This window comes from Ornithorhynchus anatinus, chromosome Y5 (genome assembly GCF_004115215.2).
Source record: "Ornithorhynchus anatinus isolate Pmale09 chromosome Y5, mOrnAna1.pri.v4, whole genome shotgun sequence".
Classification (NCBI taxonomy): Eukaryota; Metazoa; Chordata; class Mammalia; order Monotremata; family Ornithorhynchidae; genus Ornithorhynchus; species Ornithorhynchus anatinus.
The window spans coordinates 475,414-497,318 of NC_053179.1; the positions used below are offsets into that span (position 1 = coordinate 475,414).

A 21,905-nucleotide genomic window follows, 5' to 3' on the forward strand; every position below is an offset into this window, starting at 1 on the left:
GTATAGATGGAGAACAGAAGGGGACCAAGAACTGACCCTACGGTTAGGTGATGGGAGGGGAAGGAGGAGGCCATGAAGGAGACCCTCCCACTTTCCAAATCCCAGTCTTTCTGAGTCAGGCTATTTAGTCCTACTCTACCCATCGATGCATATGCCCTAGTACCCCCATTTACTTTCAATTGCATATCCCCTTTGTCTCACACAATAAACACGCTACCTTATTGCCAGCAGCTTTCAGGAGCTTGATCTGGTGAGGGAGGAACCTAAAGATTGCTTTGGGATGGATAAATTGGACTTTAGATAGGTAAATAATTAATCAACCTCTCAGAGGCATCCTTTTACTTTTTTTCTTCTGGGGCATAGCATCAAAAATGTAAAAGCAAGAAAAACATACCAAGGAGACTTTGGGGAATTGAAAACTAGCAAGTAGCAGCATGGCATAGTGGCATAGCAACAGGAGAAACTTAACTATTTCAGCTTCAGGGCCACTTTGCCCTCTGTCATTGCAACATATGCCATTACCATATTGGCAGGCTCTACTCTGATGGCCATCTCTGAAAGATCAGGAAGTGTTCAGGCCACCCTGTCATATGCCACCCTGATGTGACTGCTTACTTCACCTACTCTCTGAAACAAGCCTTGTTCAGTGGCCTCTTCTTCAACACAAAGTAAAGTTAAGATATGCAGTAGTATCTCCTCAGTCTTTATTCCTCTCCCCAATTATAATTTCTTTGAGATTAAATGGTGTAATTATGTCTCCTTGCCTTCTAGCTACCTTATGGATGTAGATCGAATTGCTACCCCAGGATACTTACCCACTCAACAAGATGTGCTTCGAGTTCGAGTGCCCACAACTGGGATCATAGAGTATCCTTTTGACCTGGAGAACATCATTTTTAGGTACTAAAACTAATTAGTATGATAGTGATAATTGTGATGGTGGTGATGCTGATGACAAGTGGGCAACAATTAGAATGGCTGTCCACTGGTGAGCCTTTGAGGGAGAATTGATTTTAATACAGGTTTGGCGGTTTATACTCTTTTCTCCTAGTCTGGTTATTTGTTTTGAGCTACTAAGAGCCACTGAAGAAAGAGTCAGGATTTAGCATGTTATGAATAATTATAACTAATAATAATTGTGGTATCTTGTTAAGCAAATATTATGCCAGGGAGTATACTAAGCCCCCGGGTAGGGAATACAAGGAAATAATGTTGGATACAGTCCTTGTCCCACATCCGACTCCCAGTCATAATCCCCATTTTACAGATGGGATAACTGAGACACAAAGAAGTGAAGTTACTTGTCCTAGGTCACATAGCAGACAAGTAGTGGAGCTGGGATTAGAACCCATTACCTTCTTACTCCCAGGCCCGTGCTCTATCCACTAAACCATGCTGTTTCTCTGTTGAAGTGAATGCAGAAATTTTCATGTTAAAATTATAGTTAAGTGGACCATAGGAGATGGGAAGTTATGCTGTAATGCCATAATCTAATAGTGTGTCATCTTGTAACAAAAGTTTCAACTCTCTGTCAGAATTTTCAGCGATTCAGAAAACATAACCCAAAATGGTGCAGGTGATATTAGCGTCACTCAGTGAATGGTATTTATTGAGCATTTACTTGTGCAGAGCACTGTACTAAGCACTTAGGATAGATAGATTTGGTAGACAAAGGGCTTACTAGTCTCAAGGGATCTTAAAATCTATTAATATCCTTCATCACTAGAAGGGTATTTCACTCCATAACCTGATGTTTAGGAGAGGATCAGTTTAAGTAGAACTAAAACTACACCTACATGTGAAAAAAAAAACCCTCTTGGCTGAGGGATAGAAGTGAAAGTGAAGCAGCATGACCTAGTGGAAAGAGCACAGACCTGGGAGGCCTAGGACATGGTTTCTAATCGTGGCTCTGTCACTTTGCTCTGTTACCTTGGGCAAGTCACTTCTCTATGCCTCAGTTACCTCATCTTTAAAATGGGGATTAAGATCGTGAACACTATAGGAGACATGGACTGTGCTCAACCTTATTACCCTATGTCTAGTTCAGCACTTAGAACAGTGCCTGGCACATAGTAACAGCAATAAAATTCCAGTAAAAAAATAAAAAGTGAGCAGCACCATTTTTTTCCAGGAGGAAAACTGCCCTCCTCATGTGGACTGCTCTGTCCCGTAGTGTTGCTAGAGAAACATTTGAATAGAAGCAGCGTGGCTCAGTGGAAAGAGCACAGGTTTAGGATTCTGAGGTCATGGGTTCTAATCCTGGATCTGCTGCTTGTCAGCTGTGTGACTTTGGGCAAGTCACTTAACTTCTTTGTGCTTCAGTTACCTCATCTGGAAAATGGGGATTAAGACTGTGAGCCCCGCGTGGGACCTAATTATTCTGTATCTACCCCAGCACTTAGAACAGTGCTCGGCACATAGTAAGCGCTTAACGAATACCAACATTATTATTATTATTATCGTTATTACTATTGGAAATTGGGAGAGATTGCTGCTCCATGGCACCTATTCACTCTCCCCGATTTGAGTTTTTCTACCAATTCTATGACTTTGGCAAGGATGAGTTATGGGGCTATAAACTGAAAAGATATAGAGGGAAAGAGAAGGTAACAGTAGTGTCAGTGATGATTAGACCTTCAACAGTATTTAATAAGTATGGTATTTGTTAAGCACTTACTATAGTCCAACATTGTTCTAAGCACTGGAGTAGATACAAGATAGTCAGTTTGGGCACAGCCCCTGTCCTATAGGGTTCACAGTCTTAATTCCCATTTTACAGATGAGGGAACTGAGGCCCAGAGAAGTTAAGTTACTTGTCCAAGATTACCCAGCAGATGAGTGGCAGAGCCAGGATTAGTACCCATGACCTTCTGACTCCTAGGCCCGTTCTCTAGCCACTAGGCCGTGCTGCTTCTCTAATAGTTGCTGTTATGATTAAAGCCCCAACAAAAAGAAATTCAAATCCTGGATGGAGTAAGAGGAGACCTTCTGGCTCCACCACTTGTCTTCTGTGTGACCTTGGACAAGCCACTTAACTTCACTGTGCCTCAGTTACCTCATCTGTAAAATGGGGATTAAGACTGTGAGCCCCCCATGGGACAACCTGATTACCTTGAATCAACCCCAGAACTCAGAACAGTGCTTGGCACATAGTAGTGCTTAACAGATATCATAATTATTATTATTATTTTTACAAGGAGGAGCTTGTTTGGGCTGCAGAGAAGTGAAAAGTTGGGGAGAGGAAAATGGGTGAAGATAGTGTTGACCCATTTATATTAAATTTATATTACATTATAAACTTCACTTACTCGTAAAACTCTGGAAAATGTACCTCAAAATTCAGGCACATTTTTGAGGAACATAATCTAGTAACATATCCTGGGGTACATCCACATTTAGGTAAAATATAGATGACAAAGTTTGGCTTAATGCTCTCGTTAAGTTGGAAAATATAAGTGCCTTCAAAAGTGCTTTTGGTCAAATTTACAGATGAGTGCTCTGGAAGCACAGCGATCAGGACCCCTCTACAGACCATCTCTTCTAAGCTGTTTTGCCTTTGAACCCCATTTTGTTCCAATGAACAAGGGTTACTCTGGTAGGGTACCAAGGCGTGGAGCATTATAGGGCTTTTTGCCTGAACTCCACATTGTCTGGCCAAGCCACTATATTTACTTGGTGTGGGCACATCACATATCCTCTCCTTTCTGCATCTTGTCCAGATATCTGTCTTAATGGGGAGCTGGGCATGTCAAGATCTCAAGCAGGATGAAGTTGTTCCTTCGTAGCTCAGTGGAAATAGCCCGGGTTTAGGAGTCAGACATCATGGGTTGTAATCCCGGCTCTGCCACCTGTCAGCTGGGTGACTTTGGGCAAGTCACTTGACTTCTCAGTGCCTCAGTTACCTCATCTGTAAAATGGGGATTAAGACTCTGAACCTCACCTGGACAACTTGATTACCCAGTATCTACCCCAGCACTTAGAACAGTGCTCAGCACATAGTAAGTGCTTAACAAATACCAACAATATTATTATTATTAGGAAGGTCAGGACCCCTGGCCGATTATCAGTGGGACTTGCCCATCAGAGCAAATAATGAGGAGAATGAGGCAGGGTTGAGCAATTACCCCAAATAATTTACTCCTGCCTCTCTTAGACATGTATCATGCATGTATCATACTCTTCTATTACAGAGTAAGCTCGGATGTTGTACACCCACATATATAAAGAAACTCTATTTTGCTTGGAGTTGAGCTGACCTTGACTAGTAGAGGAAACTGCCTGTCAACCACTGCTCCCTATTAAAGCTAGTAGAGATAAACTAAACTAAAATACAATCAGTGGTATTTACTGAATGCGTACTGCACAAAGAGCACTCTGCTGGGCCCTTGAGTGAGTTCATTGTAGAGTTGGTGGACACGTTTCCTACCCATGAAGATATTGCAGCCTCATGGGGAGACAGACGTAAAAATATATATAATTTATTTATGTAATTATAATATCCAAAATTCATATATATGTACAAATTATGGATATACACGTAAGTGCAGTGGGACTGAGGGTGAAGTGAATACCAAGTGAATATCAAGGATACAGATCCAACTGTGTAAGGGACACGGAAGACATACCCACTTGAACACAACAGAGTCTGTGAGGTTTTCTTTGATAGGAGTCTGTAACAGAATGCTCAAGAAAGCTGTGTGGGAAGACTATAGAAGATCTTTAACTGTTAGAGTGAATTAAGCATCTAAATTTTATATTGCCATTGTCACAGATGGAATATTGTGCTGGAGGAACTATTTCTTGCATTTTTGTGATCAACAGTTAAATTTCCCTAAGAAAACGGACCTACTCTAAATAAGGGAATTATTTAATTTGGGAGACAAGTCTGAAGTGTAGTGGTATCCCAGGCAAACAAATTAGGCTGATTTGCCCTTTGTCGATAAAAAATGACAGTGGTAGCTTCTTCTTAGGTATTTATCATAAATATTGATATGCTGCTGCTGTTTTATTAGGTCGTGAGTATGTTTCTTTTGTACAAAAGCATTAAATACTTGGGCCATGGAAAAGTCCATTCAACATTTGGAAGTCTTCTCCTAATGGCTCATTATGGGAGACCTGGCTGGAACCAATTTCGTAAATAAGGGATCCAGCTTATGCCACATCACTGACAGAGAAGGAGAGCTCAGTAAAATACAGGTCACAAGTAGTTAAGGAAAGCTTAGTTTTGGAACTTTTATTTCGAGTGTGAAATCAGTTCTGAGAACTTATACTAGGTTTTTTTTTCTGATTCAAAAAATGATGGGCAGAAGAAAATTTACCAAAACTCTTCCCCTGAAATAACTTTTATAACGTGTATGGGCTTCCCTCTTTAGAATGGTGGATGTTGGCGGTCAGAGATCTGAGCGGAGGAAGTGGATCCACTGCTTTGAAAACGTGACCTCCATTATGTTTTTAGTAGCCCTTAGTGAATATGATCAAGTTTTAGTGGAGTCGGATAATGAGGTAAGCCCTCGGAATGAGAGAGTCAAATCTGAAGAATTCAATGTTTTTTCATATGGATATTTGTTAATTTTACATAATATTCAAAGTAATCTGTTGCACCATTGGCCACATCAATAAATTGATCAGCCAATCAGTGGTATTTACTGAATGCATACTACATCAGAGCACTCTGCTGGGCCCTTGAGGGAGTTCATTATAGAGTTGGTGGATACATTTCCTGCCCATGCAGATATTACAGCCTCTTGGGGAGACAGACTTAAATATATATATAATTTGCATATGTAATTATAATATCCAAAAATTCATATATATACAAATTATGGATGTACTTAAGTGCTGTGGGGCTGAGGGTGGGGTGAATATCAAGTGCATATCAAGTGCATGGATCAAGGATACAGATCCAAGTATGTAAGGGACACAGAAAGGAGAGGGAGTAGAAGAAATTGGGGAAGGCATCTTGTAGGAGAAATGACTTAAATAAAGCTTTGGTCTGACCTATTCAAGAGCAGGAGAGAATTCCAGATCATCGGGAGGTTGTGGGAAAGCGGTTGGCAGTGAGATAGACAAAATGGAAGCATAGTGAGCAAGATGGGGCTATGGGAGTGAAGTCTACAGGGTGAGTTGTAGTAGAAAATCAGTGAGTTAGGGATTGAGGGGACAAATATTGCTTTATTGCTGATGATAAAAAGATTTTTTTGCATGCTGATTGTGTAAAGGCAACCACTAGTGGGTTTAAAGGGGGTAATGGCTACTAAACTTCTTAATTTAGAACTTGTAGTGAAGTTTGTACTTGAGTGGGGAGGGATGGAGGCTGGAAGGTTAGCAAGCAGGCCAAACCATTAGTCAAGACAGGACAGAATAAGTGCTTGAGTCAGCACAGGAGAAATTTGGATGGAAAGAAAAATGTGAATTTTAGCTATGTTGTGAAGGTTGAACTGACAGTCTTCGGTGACAGATTGAATGTAGATTGAATTTTATAATTCTCTTTGTTTATATTGATGCTATTGATCTACTGGTCTACTTGTTTTGTTGTGTTGTGAGCCCTTTTTCATATAGGGATTGTCTCTATTTGTTGCCAAATAGTATTCATTCATTCAGTAGTATTTATTGAGCGCTTACTATGTGCAGAGCACTGTACTAAGCGCTTGGAGTGAACAAGTCGGCAACAGATAGAGACAGTCCCTGCCATTTGACGGGCTTACAGTCTAATTGGGGGAGACAGGCAGACAAGAACAATGGCAATAAATAGAGTCAAGGGGAAGAACATCTCATAAAAACAATGGCAACTAAATAGAATCAAGACGATGTACATTTCATTAACAAAATAAATAGGGTAATGAGCAGACGAGTACAGTGCTGAGGGGATGGGAAGTGAGAGGGGGAGGAGCAGAGGGTAAGGTTAAGCTGCAGAGAGGTGAAGGGGGTGGCGGTAGAGGGAGTAGAGGGAGAAGGGGAGCTCAGTCTGGGAAGGCCTCTTGGAGGAGGTGAGTTTTAAGTGGGAGGTGGGCGGCAGAGGAGGGAGCGTGCAGGGTGGGCAGTAGAAAGAGAGAAGGGAGGAGAGGTAGGAAGGGGCAAGGTGATGGAGAGCCTTGAAGCCTAGAGTGAGGAGTTTTTGTTTGGAGCAGAGGTTGATAGGCAACCACTGGAGTTGTTTAAGAAGGTGAGTGACATGCCCAGATTGCTTCTGCAGGAAGATGAGCCGGGCAGTGGAGTGAAGAATAGACTGCAGTGGGGTGAGAGAGGAGGAAGGGAGATCAGAGAGAAGGCTGACACAGTAGTCTAGCCGGGATATAACAAGAGCCTGTAGCAGTAAGGTAGCCGTTTGGGTGGAGAGGAAAGGGCGGATCTTGGCGATATTGTAAAGGTGAAACCGGCAGGTCTTGGTAACGGATAGGATGTGTGGGGTGAACGAGAGAGACGAGTCAAGGATGACACCGAGATTGCGGGCCCGAGAGACAGGAAGGATGGTCGTGCCATCCACGGTGATAGGGAAGTCTGGGAGCGGACCGGGCTTGGGAGGGAAGATGAGGAGCTCAGTCTTGCTCATGTTGAGTTTTAGGTGGCGGGCCGACATCCAGGTGGAGACATCCTGGAGGCAGGAGGAGATGCGAGCCTGAAGGGAGGGGGAGAGGTCAGGGGCGGAGATGTAGATCTGCGTGTCATCTGCGTAGAGATGGTAGTCAAAGCCGTGAGAGCGAATGAGTCCACCGAGGGAGTGAGTGTAAATGGAGAACAGAAGAGGGCCAAGAACTGACCCTTGAGGAACTCCAACAGTTAAAGGATGGGAGGGGGAGGAGGCGCCTGCGAAGGAGACCGAGAATGACCAGCCAGAGAGATAAGGGGAGAACCAGGAGAGGACGGAGTCCATGAAGCCAAGGTGAGATAAGGTATGGAGGAGGAGGGGATGGTCGACAGTGTCAAAGGCAGCAGAGAGGTCAAGGAGGATGAGAATGGAGTAGGAGCCATTGGATTTGGCAAGAAGGAGGTCATGGGTGACCTTAGAGAGAGCAGTCTCGGTAGAGTGGAGGTGATGGAAGCCAGATTGGAGGGGGTCCAGAAGAGAATGGGAGTTAAGGAATTCTAAGCAGCGATTGTAGATGACTCGTTCTAGGAATTTGGAAAGGAAGGATAGTAGGGAGATGGGGCGATAACTGGAAGGGGAGGTGAGGTCGAGAGGGGGTTTTTTTAGGATGGGGGAGACGTGGGCATATTTGAAGGCAGAAGGGAAGGAGCCATTGGAGATTGAGTGGTTAAAAATAGAAGTTAAGGAAGGGAGGAGGACAGGGGCGATGTTTTTTCTAAGGTGAGTGGAAATGGGATCCGAGGCGCAGGTGGAGGGGGTGGCACTTGCGAGGATGGAGGAGATCGCCTCTGAGGATACTGCAGGGAAGGATGGGAAAGTATTCATTCATTCATTCATTCAATAGTATTTATTGAGCGCTTACTATGTGCAGAGCACTGTACTAAGCGCTTGGGATGAACAAGTCAGCAACAGATAGAGACAGTCCCTGCCGTTTGACGGGCTTACAGTCTAATCGGGGGAGACGGACAGACAAGAACAATGGCACTAAACAGCGTCAAGGGGAAGAACATCTCGTAAAAACAATGGCAACTAAATAGAATCAAGGCGATGTACAATTCATTAACAAAATAAATAGGGTAACGAAAATATATACAGTTGAGCGGACAAGTACAGTGCTGTGGGGATGGGAAGGGAGAGGTGGAGGAGCAGAGGGAAAAGGGGAAAGTGAGGCTTTAGCTGCGGAGAGGTAAAGGGGGGATGGCAGAGGGAGTAGAGGGGGAAGAGGAGCTCAGTCTGGGAACGCCTCTTGGAGGAGGTGATTTTTAAGTAAGGTTTTGAAGAGGGAAAGAGAATCAGTTTGGCGGAGGTGAGGAGGGAGGGCGTTCCAGGACCGCGGGAGGACGTGACCCAGGGGTCGACGGCGGGATAGGCGAGACCGAGGGACGGTGAGGAGGTGGGCGGCAGAGGAGCGGAGCGTGCGGGGTGGGCGGTAGAAAGAGAGAAGGGAGGAGAGGTAGGAAGGGGCAAGGTGATGGAGAGCCTTGAAGCCTAGAGTGAGGAGTTTTTGTTTGGAGCGGAGGTCGATAGGCAACCACTGGAGTTGTTTAAGAAGGGGAGTGACATGCCCAGATCGTTTCTGCAGGAAGATGAGCCGGGCAGCGGAGTGAAGAATAGACCGGAGCGGGGCGAGAGAGGAGGAAGGGAGGTCATAGGGGAGGGGGTTGGTGGGGTGGAGGGGAGAGGCAGAGGGGTGACTTTGGGGAGCTCAGACCTGATCGTGTTGATTTTCGTGAGGAAGTAGGTGGCCAGATCATTGGGGGTGAGAGATTCATTCATTCAATAGTATTTATTGAGCGCTTACTATGTGCAGAGCACTGTACTAAGCGCTTGGGATGAACAAGTCGGCAACAGATAGAGACAGTCCCTGCTGTTTGACGGGCTTACAGTCTAATCGGGGGAGACGGACAGACAAGAACAAGGGCAATAAACAGCGTCAAGGGGAAGAACATCTCGTAAAAACAATGGCAACTAAATAGAATCAAGGTGATGTACAATTCATTAACAAAATAAATAGGGTAACGAAAATATATACAGTTGAGCGGACGAGTACAGTGCTGTGGGGATGGGAAGGGAGAGGTGGAGGAGCAGAGGGAAAAGGGGAAAATGAGGCTTTAGCTGCGGAGAGGTAAAGGGGGGATGGCAGAGGGAGTAGAGGGGGAAGAGGAGCTCAGTCTGGGAACGCCTCTTGGAGGAGGTGATTTTTAAGTAGGGTTTTGAAGAGGGAAAGAGAATCAGTTTGGTGGAGGTGAGGAGGGAGGGCGTTCCAGGACCGCGGGAGGACGTGACCCAGGGGTCGACGGCGGGATAGGCGAGACCGAGGGACGGTGAGGAGTTGGGCGGCAGAGGAGCGGAGCATGCGGGGTGGGCGGTAGAAAGAGAGATGGGAGGAGAGGTAGGAAGGGGCAAGGTGATGGAGAGGCTTGAAGCCTAGAGTGAGGAGTTTTTGTTTGGAGCGGAGGTCGATAGGCAACCACTGGAGTTGTGTAAGAAGGGGAGTGACATGCCCAGATCGTTTCTGCAGGAAGATGAGCCGGGCAGCGGAGTGAAGAATAGACTGGAGCGGGGCGAGAGAGGAGGAAGGGAGGTCAGAGAGAAGGCTGACACAGTAGTCTAGCCGGGATATAACGATAGCCCATAATAGTAAGGTAGCCGTCTGGGTGGAGAGGAAAGGGCGGATCTTGGCGATATTGTAGAGGTGAAACTGGCAGGTCTTGGTAACGGATAGGATGTGTGGGGTGAACGAGAGGGACGAGTCAAGGATGACACCGAGATTGCGGGCCTGAGAGACGGGAAGGATGGTCGTGCCATCCACGGTGATAGAGAAGTCTGGGAGAGGACCGGGTTTGGGAGGGAAGATGAGGAGCTCAGTCTTGCTCATGTTGAGTTTTAGGTGGCGGGCCGACATCCAGGTGGAGACGTCCTGGAGGCGGGAGGAGATGCGAGCCTGCAATAAATATGTACAAATATATACAAGTGCTGTGGGGAGGGAAAGGGTGTAGAGCGGAGGGAGGGAATAGGGGCAATGGGGAGGGGAGGAGAAGGAGCAGAGGGAAAGTGGGGGCTCAGTCTGGGAAGGCCTCCTGGAGGAGATGAGGTCTCAGTAGGGCTTTGAAGAGGGAAAGAGAGTTAGTATGGCGGGTGTGAGAAGGGAGGGCATTCTGGGTCAGTGGTACTCTCCATCACCTTGCCCCCTCCTACCTCACCTCCTTTCTCTCTTTCTACTGCCCACCCCATACACTCCGCTCCTCTGCTGCTCAACTCCTCACGGTCCCATTCATGCCTGTCCCAATCTCGACCCTCGGCCCACGTCCTACCGCTGTCCTGGAATGCCCTCTCTCCTCACATCCACCAAATTAACTCTCTTCCCCTCTTCAAAGCCCTACTGAGAGCTCGCCTCCTCCAGGAGGCTTTCCCAGACTGAGCTGTGCTCCTCCTCCCCTCCCCCGACCCTCTGCTCCTCCCCCTTCCCCTCCTCTCAGCACTGTGTTAATCTGTACATATTATTTGTTACCTTATTTATTTTGTTAATGAGGGGTACATCTCCTTGATTCTATTTATCTTGATGATGTTGTCTTGTTTGTTTTGTTCTGTTTTGCTTTGCTGTCTCCCCGTTTAGACTGTGACCCCTTTATTGGGCAGGCATGGGGTATGGGGAGGAACAGGGGGTCTAAGGAAAGAGTTAAAGGTCCGGAACAATTGGCGGCGGTGATGGGCATGGGTGTCAATGAGGGAGGAGAAGACATTTTGCCTGGCGGAGGAGAAGGCAGAGTTAAGGCAGGAAAAGATAAATTTGAAGTGTGTGAGGTCGGCTTGGTGCTTGGACTTTCACCAGCAGCGCTCAGCAGCTCGAGCATTGGAGCGTAGGAGGCGGTTACAGGAGGTGATCCAGGGCTGTGGGTTAGTGGAGCGAGAGCGGCGGAGGGAAAGGGGGGCGAGAGAGTTGAGATGAGTAGAGAGGGTGGAATTGAGAGCGGAGACCTGATCATTGAGAGTGGGAAGTGAGGACAGGGCGGCAAGGTGAGGCGAGATGCTTTTGGAAAGACGGATGGGATCAAGAGAGCGGAGGTCTCTGTTGGGGAGTAGCTGAGATTTGCAGGGGGAGGGAGTGTGAGAGATGAGGCAGGTGAGAGGGTTATGGTCAGAGAGAGGGATTTCAGAGTTGGTGAGGGAGGAGATAGCGGTAGGAGATGACGAGATCGAGGGTATGACTGAGTTGGTGAGTGGGCCCGGTATGGTGGAGCAGGAGGTCGGCAGAGTTGAGGAGGGGTAGCAGGCGAGCGGCAGAGGAGTCACTGGGTACATCTATGTGGATGTTGAAGTCTCCGAGGATCAGAGTGGGCAGAGAGAGGAGAGAAGGAAGGTGAGAAAGGGGTCTAGGTGGTTGAAGAAGTCGGAGGTTGGACCAGGAGGGCAGTAGATGACAGCGACAAGTATCTGGAGGAGGTGGTAGAGGCAAATGATATGGGCTTCGAAGGAGGGGAAGGAGAGGGAGGGGGCAGGAGGGATAGTGCGGAAGCGGCAACGGGGTGTAAGGAGGAAGCTGACGCCTCCTCCCTTTCCGGTGAGTCTGGGGGAGTGGGAGAAGGAGAGGCCTCCACTGGAGAGAGCAGCAGTGGAGACCATGTCTTCGGGAGTGAGCCACGTTTCTGAAAGGGCGAGGAGGAGGAGAGAGCAAGAAAGGACAAGGTCATGGATGAAAGGTAGTTTACCTGTAATGGAGCGGGGGTTCCAGAGGCCACACTTGAAAGTAGCTGTGGGTGCAAGGGGGGGAAAGGGGGGAGAGCTGGGGGAGGGGAGGGTTTGGATGGGAAGGAGGTGGCGGGGTCCTGGACGGGGAGAGGGGGATGAGTAGTAGCGGTGGGACAGGAGGACTGGGATGGGGTGTGGGTGGGGAAGGGGGAAGGGGGTGAAGAGGGGGTTTGGTGGGGGAGAGAGGAGGGGAGGGGGAAGAGGAGTAGCGCTGTGTAAGTGGGGTTCGGGGTGGGGGAGGAGGCAGAGGAGAGAGCGGGAAAGAGCGCTGAGCGAGAGAGGGGAAGTGGAGGATAGGAAGGGGCGGGAGGGAGGAGGGGGGGAGGAGGGACATGTGTGACCCTGTGTGACCTTGGACAAGTCACTGAACTTCTCTAGGCCTTAGTAACCTCATCAGTAAAATGGGGACTAAATCGTACACTCCCTCCTATTTAGACTGTGAGCCCCAGTTAATCAAACAGTCGTATCCATTTAGAGTTTATTGTGTGCAGAGCACTGTGCTGGGCTCTTGGGGGAGTACAGTTTAAGAGAGTTTCTAGGCACATTTCCTGCCCAAAACATGGTTACAGTTTAAAGTGGGAGGCAGACATTATTATGAATGAATAAACCACAGATATATATATAGATGCCATCCTTTCTCCCCATTCTTTCTTTGATCCCCTCTCAACACTCCAAATTTTGCCCATCTCTCTATTATTTCTCTGGCCTTCCCAACATTCCTTTTACACTCAATAGCACTAATTTTTATTGTTTTAATATTTTTGACCTTAATGGTTTCTCCCATAGCCATAGCTGTCACCTGCCCAACTTTTCCTTTCCACTTTCTTTTCTATCCCTCCTAACCAAAGACAAGCACGATAGTTGTAAATCCCCACCCAGATTTCTGCCACTGTTACTAGTACTAATACTGACACTACTAGTAACAATAACAGCATTAATTAAGTGCTTACTCCATAGAGGAGGAGCATGGTGTAGTGGATAAAGCACAAGCCTGAGAGTCAGAAGGTCTTGGGGCTTTATCCCAGTTCCACCACTTGTCTGCTCCGTGGCCTTGGACAGCTCACCTCCCTTCTCTTTGCCTCAGTTATCTCATTTGTAAAATGGGCGGGAAGACTGTGAGCCCTGTGCAAGATTGGGACAGTGTCCAGCTCGATTTGCTTTGTGTCTGGCACATAGTGAGTACTTAACAAGTACCATAATTATTATTATTATGTCAAGTATTGTTCTAAGTGCTGGGTTGGATGCAGGGTTATCAGGTTAAACGTGGTCCCTTTCCCATATGGGGCTCACAGTCTAGGTAAGAGGGAGAACAGGCATTGAATCTCCATTTTGCAGAGGAGAGGCAGAGAGACGTGAAGTGACTTGCCAAGTGTCACACAGCAAACAAGTGGCAGATCTTGGATTGGAACCTTCAGTTATAGCTCCAAATGTTATATACTTGTCAAATCCCAGTAACCATTTTAACATGGCTCAGAGAACATTTTTGTCATTAGAAAGCTAGTTCATTGCATCTGATAGTAACATTTCTATCTCATCTTGAACTCCACCAAAGGGATATATGAAAAAAGGTGCTTTTTGGTAAAAGCTCAGTGGTAGTCATTATTACATATTGTTTGATTCCCGGTTTTTTCTGCCCACCCATGTCTGGGGGAGCTATAGCTAGTTGTCCAATGAGCAGGTCAGGTTCTGGATGCTCACCCTGATTGATTTGTGGACACACTTATTAACTCTACAGATTTGTTCTTTCTTTAAATCAATCAATCAATGGTATTTATTGAGGGCCCACTCTGTTCAGAAGACTGCATCAGGCATCCGGGAGAGCACAGTGCAACAGAGCTGTCAGGCTCATCTCCTGCCTACTAGGAGCTTACAGTTCAGAGGGAAGTCTGAATGAGAATGAGAGTGACCGGTTATGAATGTGCTAGTGCAGTAGGGAGGTCCCTGTTGAAGTGAGGTGAGATGGTTCATGGAAATGTACTGTCCAAGTACATATCTCAATCACCAAAGTCAGTAGGGATAACTAGTGGAGATATCAGAGCCCCTTCCACAATTGAGACCATGCAGCTTTCTTCCAGATTCCTTCTCCTGACATGACCATTTTGTCTCTGTGACCACTCAAAGGTTTGCCATATTCCTGACTACCTTACACAGCCACTGATGGGTTGCCCCATCCGTCCAGGGAAGGCAGTAGACATTTAAAAGAGGGAACATTTATAAGCCTGTGTCTCAAAGAGTAATAATGCAGCGGAGTAGTACATATTTCAGGGAAGCAGCGTGGCTTGGGAGTCAGAGGTCATGGGTTCTAATCCCAGCTCCACCACTTGTCTGCTGTGTGCCTCAGTTACCTCATCTGTAAAAATGGGGATTAAAAAATTTGAGCCCCACGTGGGACAATCTGATTACCCTGTATCTACCCAGCGCTTAGAACAGTGCTCTGCACATAATAAGCGCTTAACAAATACCATAATTATTATTTCAGTGTGGTTCTCTTATGCCTCTGTTGTAGATATCTGCCTGGGACACATCCTCCATTGATTGTGTGTTCCTCTTGCTCCTGACTAGACTGGGAACTCCTCTTGAGACTGTAAACTCCTTTGAGCAAGGAACATGTCCACCAAATTCACTACATTGCACTCTCCCATGTCCTCAGCACAGTGCTAAATAAATACAACTGATTGGTGGATTGATTGACTGATTCACCCATCTCTTTCCCCTCACTCAGTGTTTCCCATTTTTGAAGCTCCCGCCTTTGCTGAATTTGAGAGGCCACAGCTCTTCCCATACTCAAAAACCACCTAAAATCTCTCCTTCTCCAACAAACCTTCCTCTTGTAATTCTTAACACCCCAAGCCACCTCTGAACTTTTTTCAATCAACTCCCTCTCACTCCTCATTTACGCTTTTTCACCATCCCACCTCCTCAATCTCTTTTTCTCTTCCTTTGAAGCCCATATCATCCACCCTTACCATCCATTCCAATTATTAGTCACAGTTATCTACTACCCCCCAAGCCCTAGCTCCAACTTTCTGAACTATCTTGATCCCTTTCCCTCAAATCTTCTGTCATTCTCCCTACTTACATTGATTCTTGGGGACATCCGTATTCATGTGGATGTCCCCAGTGATCCTTCTTCTTACTCCTTCCCTTCATCCATCTTCGTCCATCTCTCCTTTACTTCAGTGATCCATTCCACGTCATCTCACACCCTTACCAATTTGAGTACATACATGATTTTATAATCTCCAGCAACTGTTCAATCTCTACATTTAACAATTCTGTCATTTCTCTATCTAACCATAATTTCCGTACCTGCTCTCTTTCCCATTCACCCACCCTGCCTCAAACCTGTCCTTTTCCCTGATAGAGACCTCCATGCTTTTGACCCCCTCCAGCAATATATGGCCACTCCTACTCCATTTGGTCTCCATACCCAAATTACCTTCTTCTGATGCCCAAGTCGACATACTCAACACCGCCCTCTCCACTGAACTCCCTTGCTCCCCTGTCACACCACTAAACTCATACTACTAACCCAAAATCCAGGAACATCTCTGCAGCACACTTCCTCCGCTCCTGTGCCCAAGCTACAGAACACTGAGAAAATCCACACATCTCTCTGACCTTGTCCACCTTTAATTAATTCATATCTGCTTCAGTTTCGCCCTCTCCACTGCCTGACAACAATACTTCTTCCTGTTTCACTCCCATACCCGTGGCCCCCACCAACTGTTCTATACATTCAACTTCCTTCTCAAACCTCCTGTCCCCAATAATCCAACAGTCTGTTTCCCAAAATAACCTGGTCACATACTTCATCAACAAAATTGAAACAATCAGGCTTGATCTCCTAAAATCTCCCTAAAATCTCCCCTCCTCTTCTCCAGTCACCCCTCTTCCTCCACTCTCATCGACTCTGCCTATAATCCCTGCAATAACTCCAGATTAAATCTCTTCCCTCCTCTCTACCTCTACCCTCTTGCCCCCCTCCCTTCTTCCATTTTTGACTGCCATCTTCAGCTGTTCACTTTCCAAAGGCTTCTTCCCACTGCTTTCAAACATGCCTACTTATCCCCTGTCCTAATAACCCCTCCCTTGACCCCACATCTCCCTCCAGTTATCAGTCCATGCCCCTCTTATCACTTTTCTCAAAGCTTCTTGAGAGCCTGTCTCCATTTTCTCTCTGCAGATCTCTCCTAGATCCCTTCCAATCTGGCTTCTGTCCCATTACTCCACAGAAACAGTCCTCTCTAAAGTAGTCATTCTTTCCTTCAGTGGTATTACTGAGTACTTACCATGTGCAGAGCACTGTACTAAGCACTTGAAAAGTACAATGCCTCAATAAAAAGAGACAGTCCCTGCCCACAACAGGTTTACAGCTTAGAGGTGGGGAGACAGATATCATAAACAGGGACAATAGAAATAAATAGAATTATAGATATATACAAATTTATATAAGTGCTGTGGGGCAGGGATTCAGGGATGTAGAGAAGTGGTGTGGCTCAGTTGGAAAGATACCGGGCTTTAGAGTCAGAGGTCATGGGTTCGAATTCCAGCTTTGCCACTTGTCAGCAGTGCGACTGTGGGCAAGTCACATAACTTCTGTGTGCCTCAGTTACCTCATCTGTAAAATGTAAAATCTGTAAAATCTATAAAATGAGACTGCGAGCCTCACGTGGGACAACCAGATTGCCTTTATTTACTGTAGCGCTTAGAACAGTGCTCTGCACATAGTAAGCACTTAACAAATACCAATATTATTAACATTTTTATTAAGAGCAAGCTGAGTCATGGTGATGCAGAAGGAAGTGGGGGATGAAGAAAAGTGGAATTTAGCCTGGGAAGTTCTCTTGGAGGAGGTGCTTTGAAGTAGGGCTTTGAAGATGGGAGGGAGTGATTGTATGGCAAATTTGAGTAGGGAGGGCATTCTAAGACATAGGCCTGAGATCAGTGGCAAGACAGGTGAGATCGAGTGAGAGGGTTAGCCCCAGAATAGTGGAGTGTGTGGTGGGCTGGAATGTAGAAGGAAAGAAGGTCGGTGAGGTTGGAGGGGGCAAGGTAATGGAGAGCTTTAAAGCCAATAGTGAGGAGTTTTTGTTTGATACAGAGGTGGATAGGCAACCACTGGATATTTTTGAGGAGGGTGGTGATATGTCCAGAATGAATCTGTAGAAAGATAATCCGGGCAGCAGAGTGAAATATGGACTGGAGTAGGGAGAAGCAGGAGGTTAGAAAGGATGCTGATGCAGTATTCTAGGCAGGATAGCATGAGAGATTGTACTAACATGGTAGTTGTTTGGATGGAAAGGAAAGGATGGATCTTGGCAATGTTGTGAAGGTGACATTGACAGGATTTGGAGATGGATTGGATATATGGGTTGAATGAGAGAGCAAAGTCAAGGACGATACCAGGGTTATGGGCTTGTAAAATGGGAAGGATGTTGTGCCAGGGAAGGGAAGTTCGTGAGAGGACAGGGTTTCGGAGGGAAGCTAAGGAGCTCCATTTTGGACATGGTGAGTTTGGGTGGCCGGAGGACATCCAAGTAGAGATGTTCTGAAAGAAGGAGGAGATGCAAGCCTGGAGTGAGTGAGAGAGAACAGGGGAGGAGATGTAGAAGTAGGTATTATCTGCATAGAGATAGTAGTTGAAACCATGAGATTGAATGACTTGTGAGTGTAGTAGTAGTGAGTGTAGGTGTAGAATAGAAGGGGACCCAGAACTGAAACTTGAGGGACCCCCACAGTTAGGGTGTGGGAGGGGGAGTAGGAGCCCATGAAGGAGACTGAGAATGAATGGTCAGAGAGATAAGTGGAAAACCAGGAGAGGACAGAGTCAGTGAAGGCAAGGTTAGGTAATGTACTGAGGAGAAAGGGATGGTGTCAGTGTCAAAGGCAGCTGTGAGGTCGAGGAGGATTAGGATGGAGTAGGAGCTGTTGGATTTGGCAAGACGGAAATCATTGGTGACCACTGAGAGGGCATTTCATTGGAGGGAAGGGGACAGAGCCAGATTAGGGGGGTTCCAGGAGAGAGTTGGAGGAGTTTGAGGCAGTGAATGTATATGGCTTGTTCAAGGAGTTGAGAGAGGAAAGGTAGGAGGGAGATGGGGTGATAATTGGAGAGGTCTGTGAGGACTAAGAAGGGCTTTTTTAGGATGGGAGATACATGGGCATGTTTGAGGGCAGTGGGGGACATGCCACTGGAGAGTGAGTGGTTGAAGATGATAGTTAAGGAGAGGAAGGAAGGGGAGTTTTTATAAGGTGAGAGGGAATGGGTCCAATGTGCATGTGGCGGGCGTGGCATTTAAGAGGAGGCAGGGGATCTCCTCTGGAAAAGCTGTTGGGAAGGATGGGAAAGTTGAAGAGAGGGCCGAGAGGAGGGGGAATTTAAAGGGGGGAGGGGTGACTTAGGGAAGCTGACACCTGATAGTGTTAATTTTCTTAATGGAATAGATGGCCAGATTGTTGGGGGCAAATGATGAGGGCTGGGGGAGTCAGGGGACCTGAGGAGGGAATTAAATGTCTGGACCAACTGGTGAGGGTGATGGGCATGGGAGTCCAAAAGGGAAGAGAAATAGTTTTGTCAGACAGAGGAGAGGACAGAGTTAAAGCAAGAAAGGACAAACTTGAAATGCACAAGGTTGGCCTGATGTAAAGATTTCTGCCAATTACATATTACATATCCCAAGATTGTAGTTTAATTGTATTTTGAGGTGCTCTTGTATTTGGGAATTACAGAAAGAATTAAAAGCCATGATGACTTTTTCAGCAGCGGATATACTTAGTAGCATATTGAGAATTGTGTGGATAATGGGTAGATTTCATAGAAGAAAAAATGTTACTTTTCTTGGCCAGGTTTTAGTGTTTTCCATTAATATTTATTTCCTTCTCTCCTTCCTTCATCCCCTCTGGTTAGAACCGAATGGAGGAGAGTAAAGCCCTTTTTCGAACCATTATTACGTACCCTTGGTTCCAAAATTCCTCAGTCATCCTCTTCCTCAACAAAAAAGACCTGCTGGAAGATAAGATCTTGTATTCTCATCTTGTGGACTATTTCCCAGAGTTTGATGGTGAGTATCTTCTCTGTTTTGAAGAGCTTGGTAAGTACTTGGTAAGTGAAGTGTTTCCCATTTTTTATGATGAGGGTTTTCTCTGGTTGAGGAGCTTGGTAAGTACTTTGCAGGTGAAGGAGTTGTGAAAGACATATGTAGAAATATGAGTGTTCAAGTCCTGATTACGTAGCTGAGGGTGACAGATTTGTTGTTGCTTGAGAAAAATGGAAAGTAGACAGTGTAGATTAGGTCAGTATGTTTAGATGAGTAGTAGGGTGATAGAAATGGTCTGATATAACCATGTGTAATCTCATGAGTTGTTATGCATTAGCCTTCAATTCCCATTGAAGTACCTATTATAAAAAGATAATATATGTACTGTTATAGATATAAGGAAAGAGGTTGAAATTATCACTGGAGTTGTTCAAAAGTAATATATTCTATTGGTTGATTTACCTTTACTTCTTTAATTTCCTTGTTTTTTACTTTTTGAAGTTGTGAAAGAGTACGGAATTGGTCATCAGTGGGATGGAATCAAATCTGAAGAAAGACCTCATAATTCACAGATGAATTATCTTCTAAAGAGTTATTGAATTAGACCAGCAAAATCCTGTCCAATATCCCTAATGGTTTTTACCCATGGGATTCCAAACCTGTGAGGTGTCATTAAAATTGAAGTAAAATCCTCAGGTGGCAAAAGCTTCAGCACAGTTGATCCTGCTAGAAAAGCTTATCAAAATGAATCTGAAATTCTGCTTTCACCACCTGAAGGTAGCTAAGCAATTTAATATGCTATGGAAATCTGATGAGCCATGTACAGCACTTAGTACAGTGCTCAGCGCTTAGTACAGTGCTTGGCATACAGTAAGCACTTAATAAGTACCATAATTATTTTTATAATTTCCTGTTCTTCCCAAACTACCAGGGGGTATTGGATAATAAGAAGGATGGCAGTAAATGTTTCCCTTTTTCTTTTCATAGTAGAAGAAATGTTAGTATGTGCAAATCATCATACAAGATACAGAAAAATGGTTAAGTCCCAATACAAGAAACTAACAGTTTAAAAATAAAGTGAGAACATTTTGAACTTTAAAATGTCCAAAACAGAACTTCTCTTATTCCCATCCAAAACTTGTACACTCCCTGGCTTTCCCATTAATAATAATAATAATGTTGGTATTTGTTAAGCGCTTACTATGTGCAGAGCACTGTTCTAAGCGCTGGGATAGACACAGGGGAATCAGGTTGTCCCACGTGGGGCTCACAGTCTTAGTCCCCATTTTACAGATGAGATTGGGGCACAGAGAAGTTCATTCATTCATTCATTCAATAGTATTTATTAAGCGCTTACTATTTTCAGAGCACTGTACTAAGCGCTTGGAATGAACAAGTCGGCAACAGATAGAGACAGTCCCTGCCGTTTGACGGGCTTACAGTCTAATCGGGGGAGACGGACAGACAAGAACTATGGCAATAAATAGAGTCAAGGGGAAGAACATCTTGTAAAACAATGGCAACTAAATAGAATCAAGGCGATGTACATTTCATTAACAAATAGGGTAATGAAAATATATACAGTTGAGCAGACGAGTAAAGTGCTGAGGGGATGGGAAGATAGAGGGGGAAGAGCAGAGGGAAATGGGGCGAAAAGAGGGTTAAGCTGTGGAGAGGTGAAGGGGGGTGGTAGAGGGAGTAGAGGGAGAAGAGGAGCTCAGTCTGGGAAGGCCTCTTGGAGGAGGTGAGTTTTAAGTAGGGTTTTGAAGAGGGGAAGAGAATCAGTTTGGCGGAGGTAATAATGTTGGTATTTGTTAAACGCTTACTATGTGCAGAGCACTGTTCTAAGCGCCGGGGTAGACACAGGGGAATCAGGCTGTCCCACATGGGGCTCACAGTCTTAATCCCCATTTTACAGATGAGGGAACTGAGGCACAGAGAAGTTAAGTGACTTGCCCACAGTCACACAGCCGACAAGTGGCAGAGCTGGGATTCGAACTCATGAGCCCTGACTCCAAAGCCCGTGCTCTTTCCACTGCACCACGCTGCTTCCCGTTCCAGGACGGCGGGAGGACGTGGCCCAGTGGTCGACGGCGGAATAGGCGAGACCGAGGGACGGTGAGGAGGAAGGCGGCAGAGGAGCGGAGCGTGCGGGGTGGGTGGTAGAAAGAGAGAAGGGAGGAGAGGTAGGAAGGGGCTAGGTGATGGAGAGCCTTGAAGCCTAGAGTGAAGAGTTTTTGTTTGGAGCGGAGGTTGATAGGCAGCCACTGGAGTTGTTTAAGAAGGGGAGTGACATGCCCAGATCGTTTCTGCAGGAAGATGAGCGGGGCAGCGGAGTGAAGAATAGACTGGAGCGGGGCGAGAGTGGAGGACGGGAGATCAGAGAGAAGGCTGACACAATAGTCTAGCCGGGATATAACGAGAGCACGTAGCAGTAAGGTAGCCGTTTGGGTGGAGAGGAAAGGGCGGATCTTGGCGATATTGTAAAGGTGAAACCAGCAGGTCTTGGTAACGGATAGGATGTGTGGGGT

At 46.0% G+C, this 21,905-nt stretch overlaps 1 protein-coding gene across 1 annotated transcript in view; it reads left to right on the forward strand.

The window, feature by feature from the left end:
- The window catches only part of LOC114808753 (guanine nucleotide-binding protein subunit alpha-11-like), a 99,631-nt gene that overhangs the window by 56,642 nt on the left and 21,084 nt on the right, over nucleotides 1–21,905 (forward strand). The window contains exons 4-6 of the mRNA XM_029056587.2: nucleotides 772–900; nucleotides 5,373–5,502; nucleotides 19,245–19,398. Coding sequence (XP_028912420.1) covers nucleotides 772–900; nucleotides 5,373–5,502; nucleotides 19,245–19,398 — 413 coding nt within the window. The remainder of the gene's footprint in view (nucleotides 1–771; nucleotides 901–5,372; nucleotides 5,503–19,244; nucleotides 19,399–21,905) is intronic.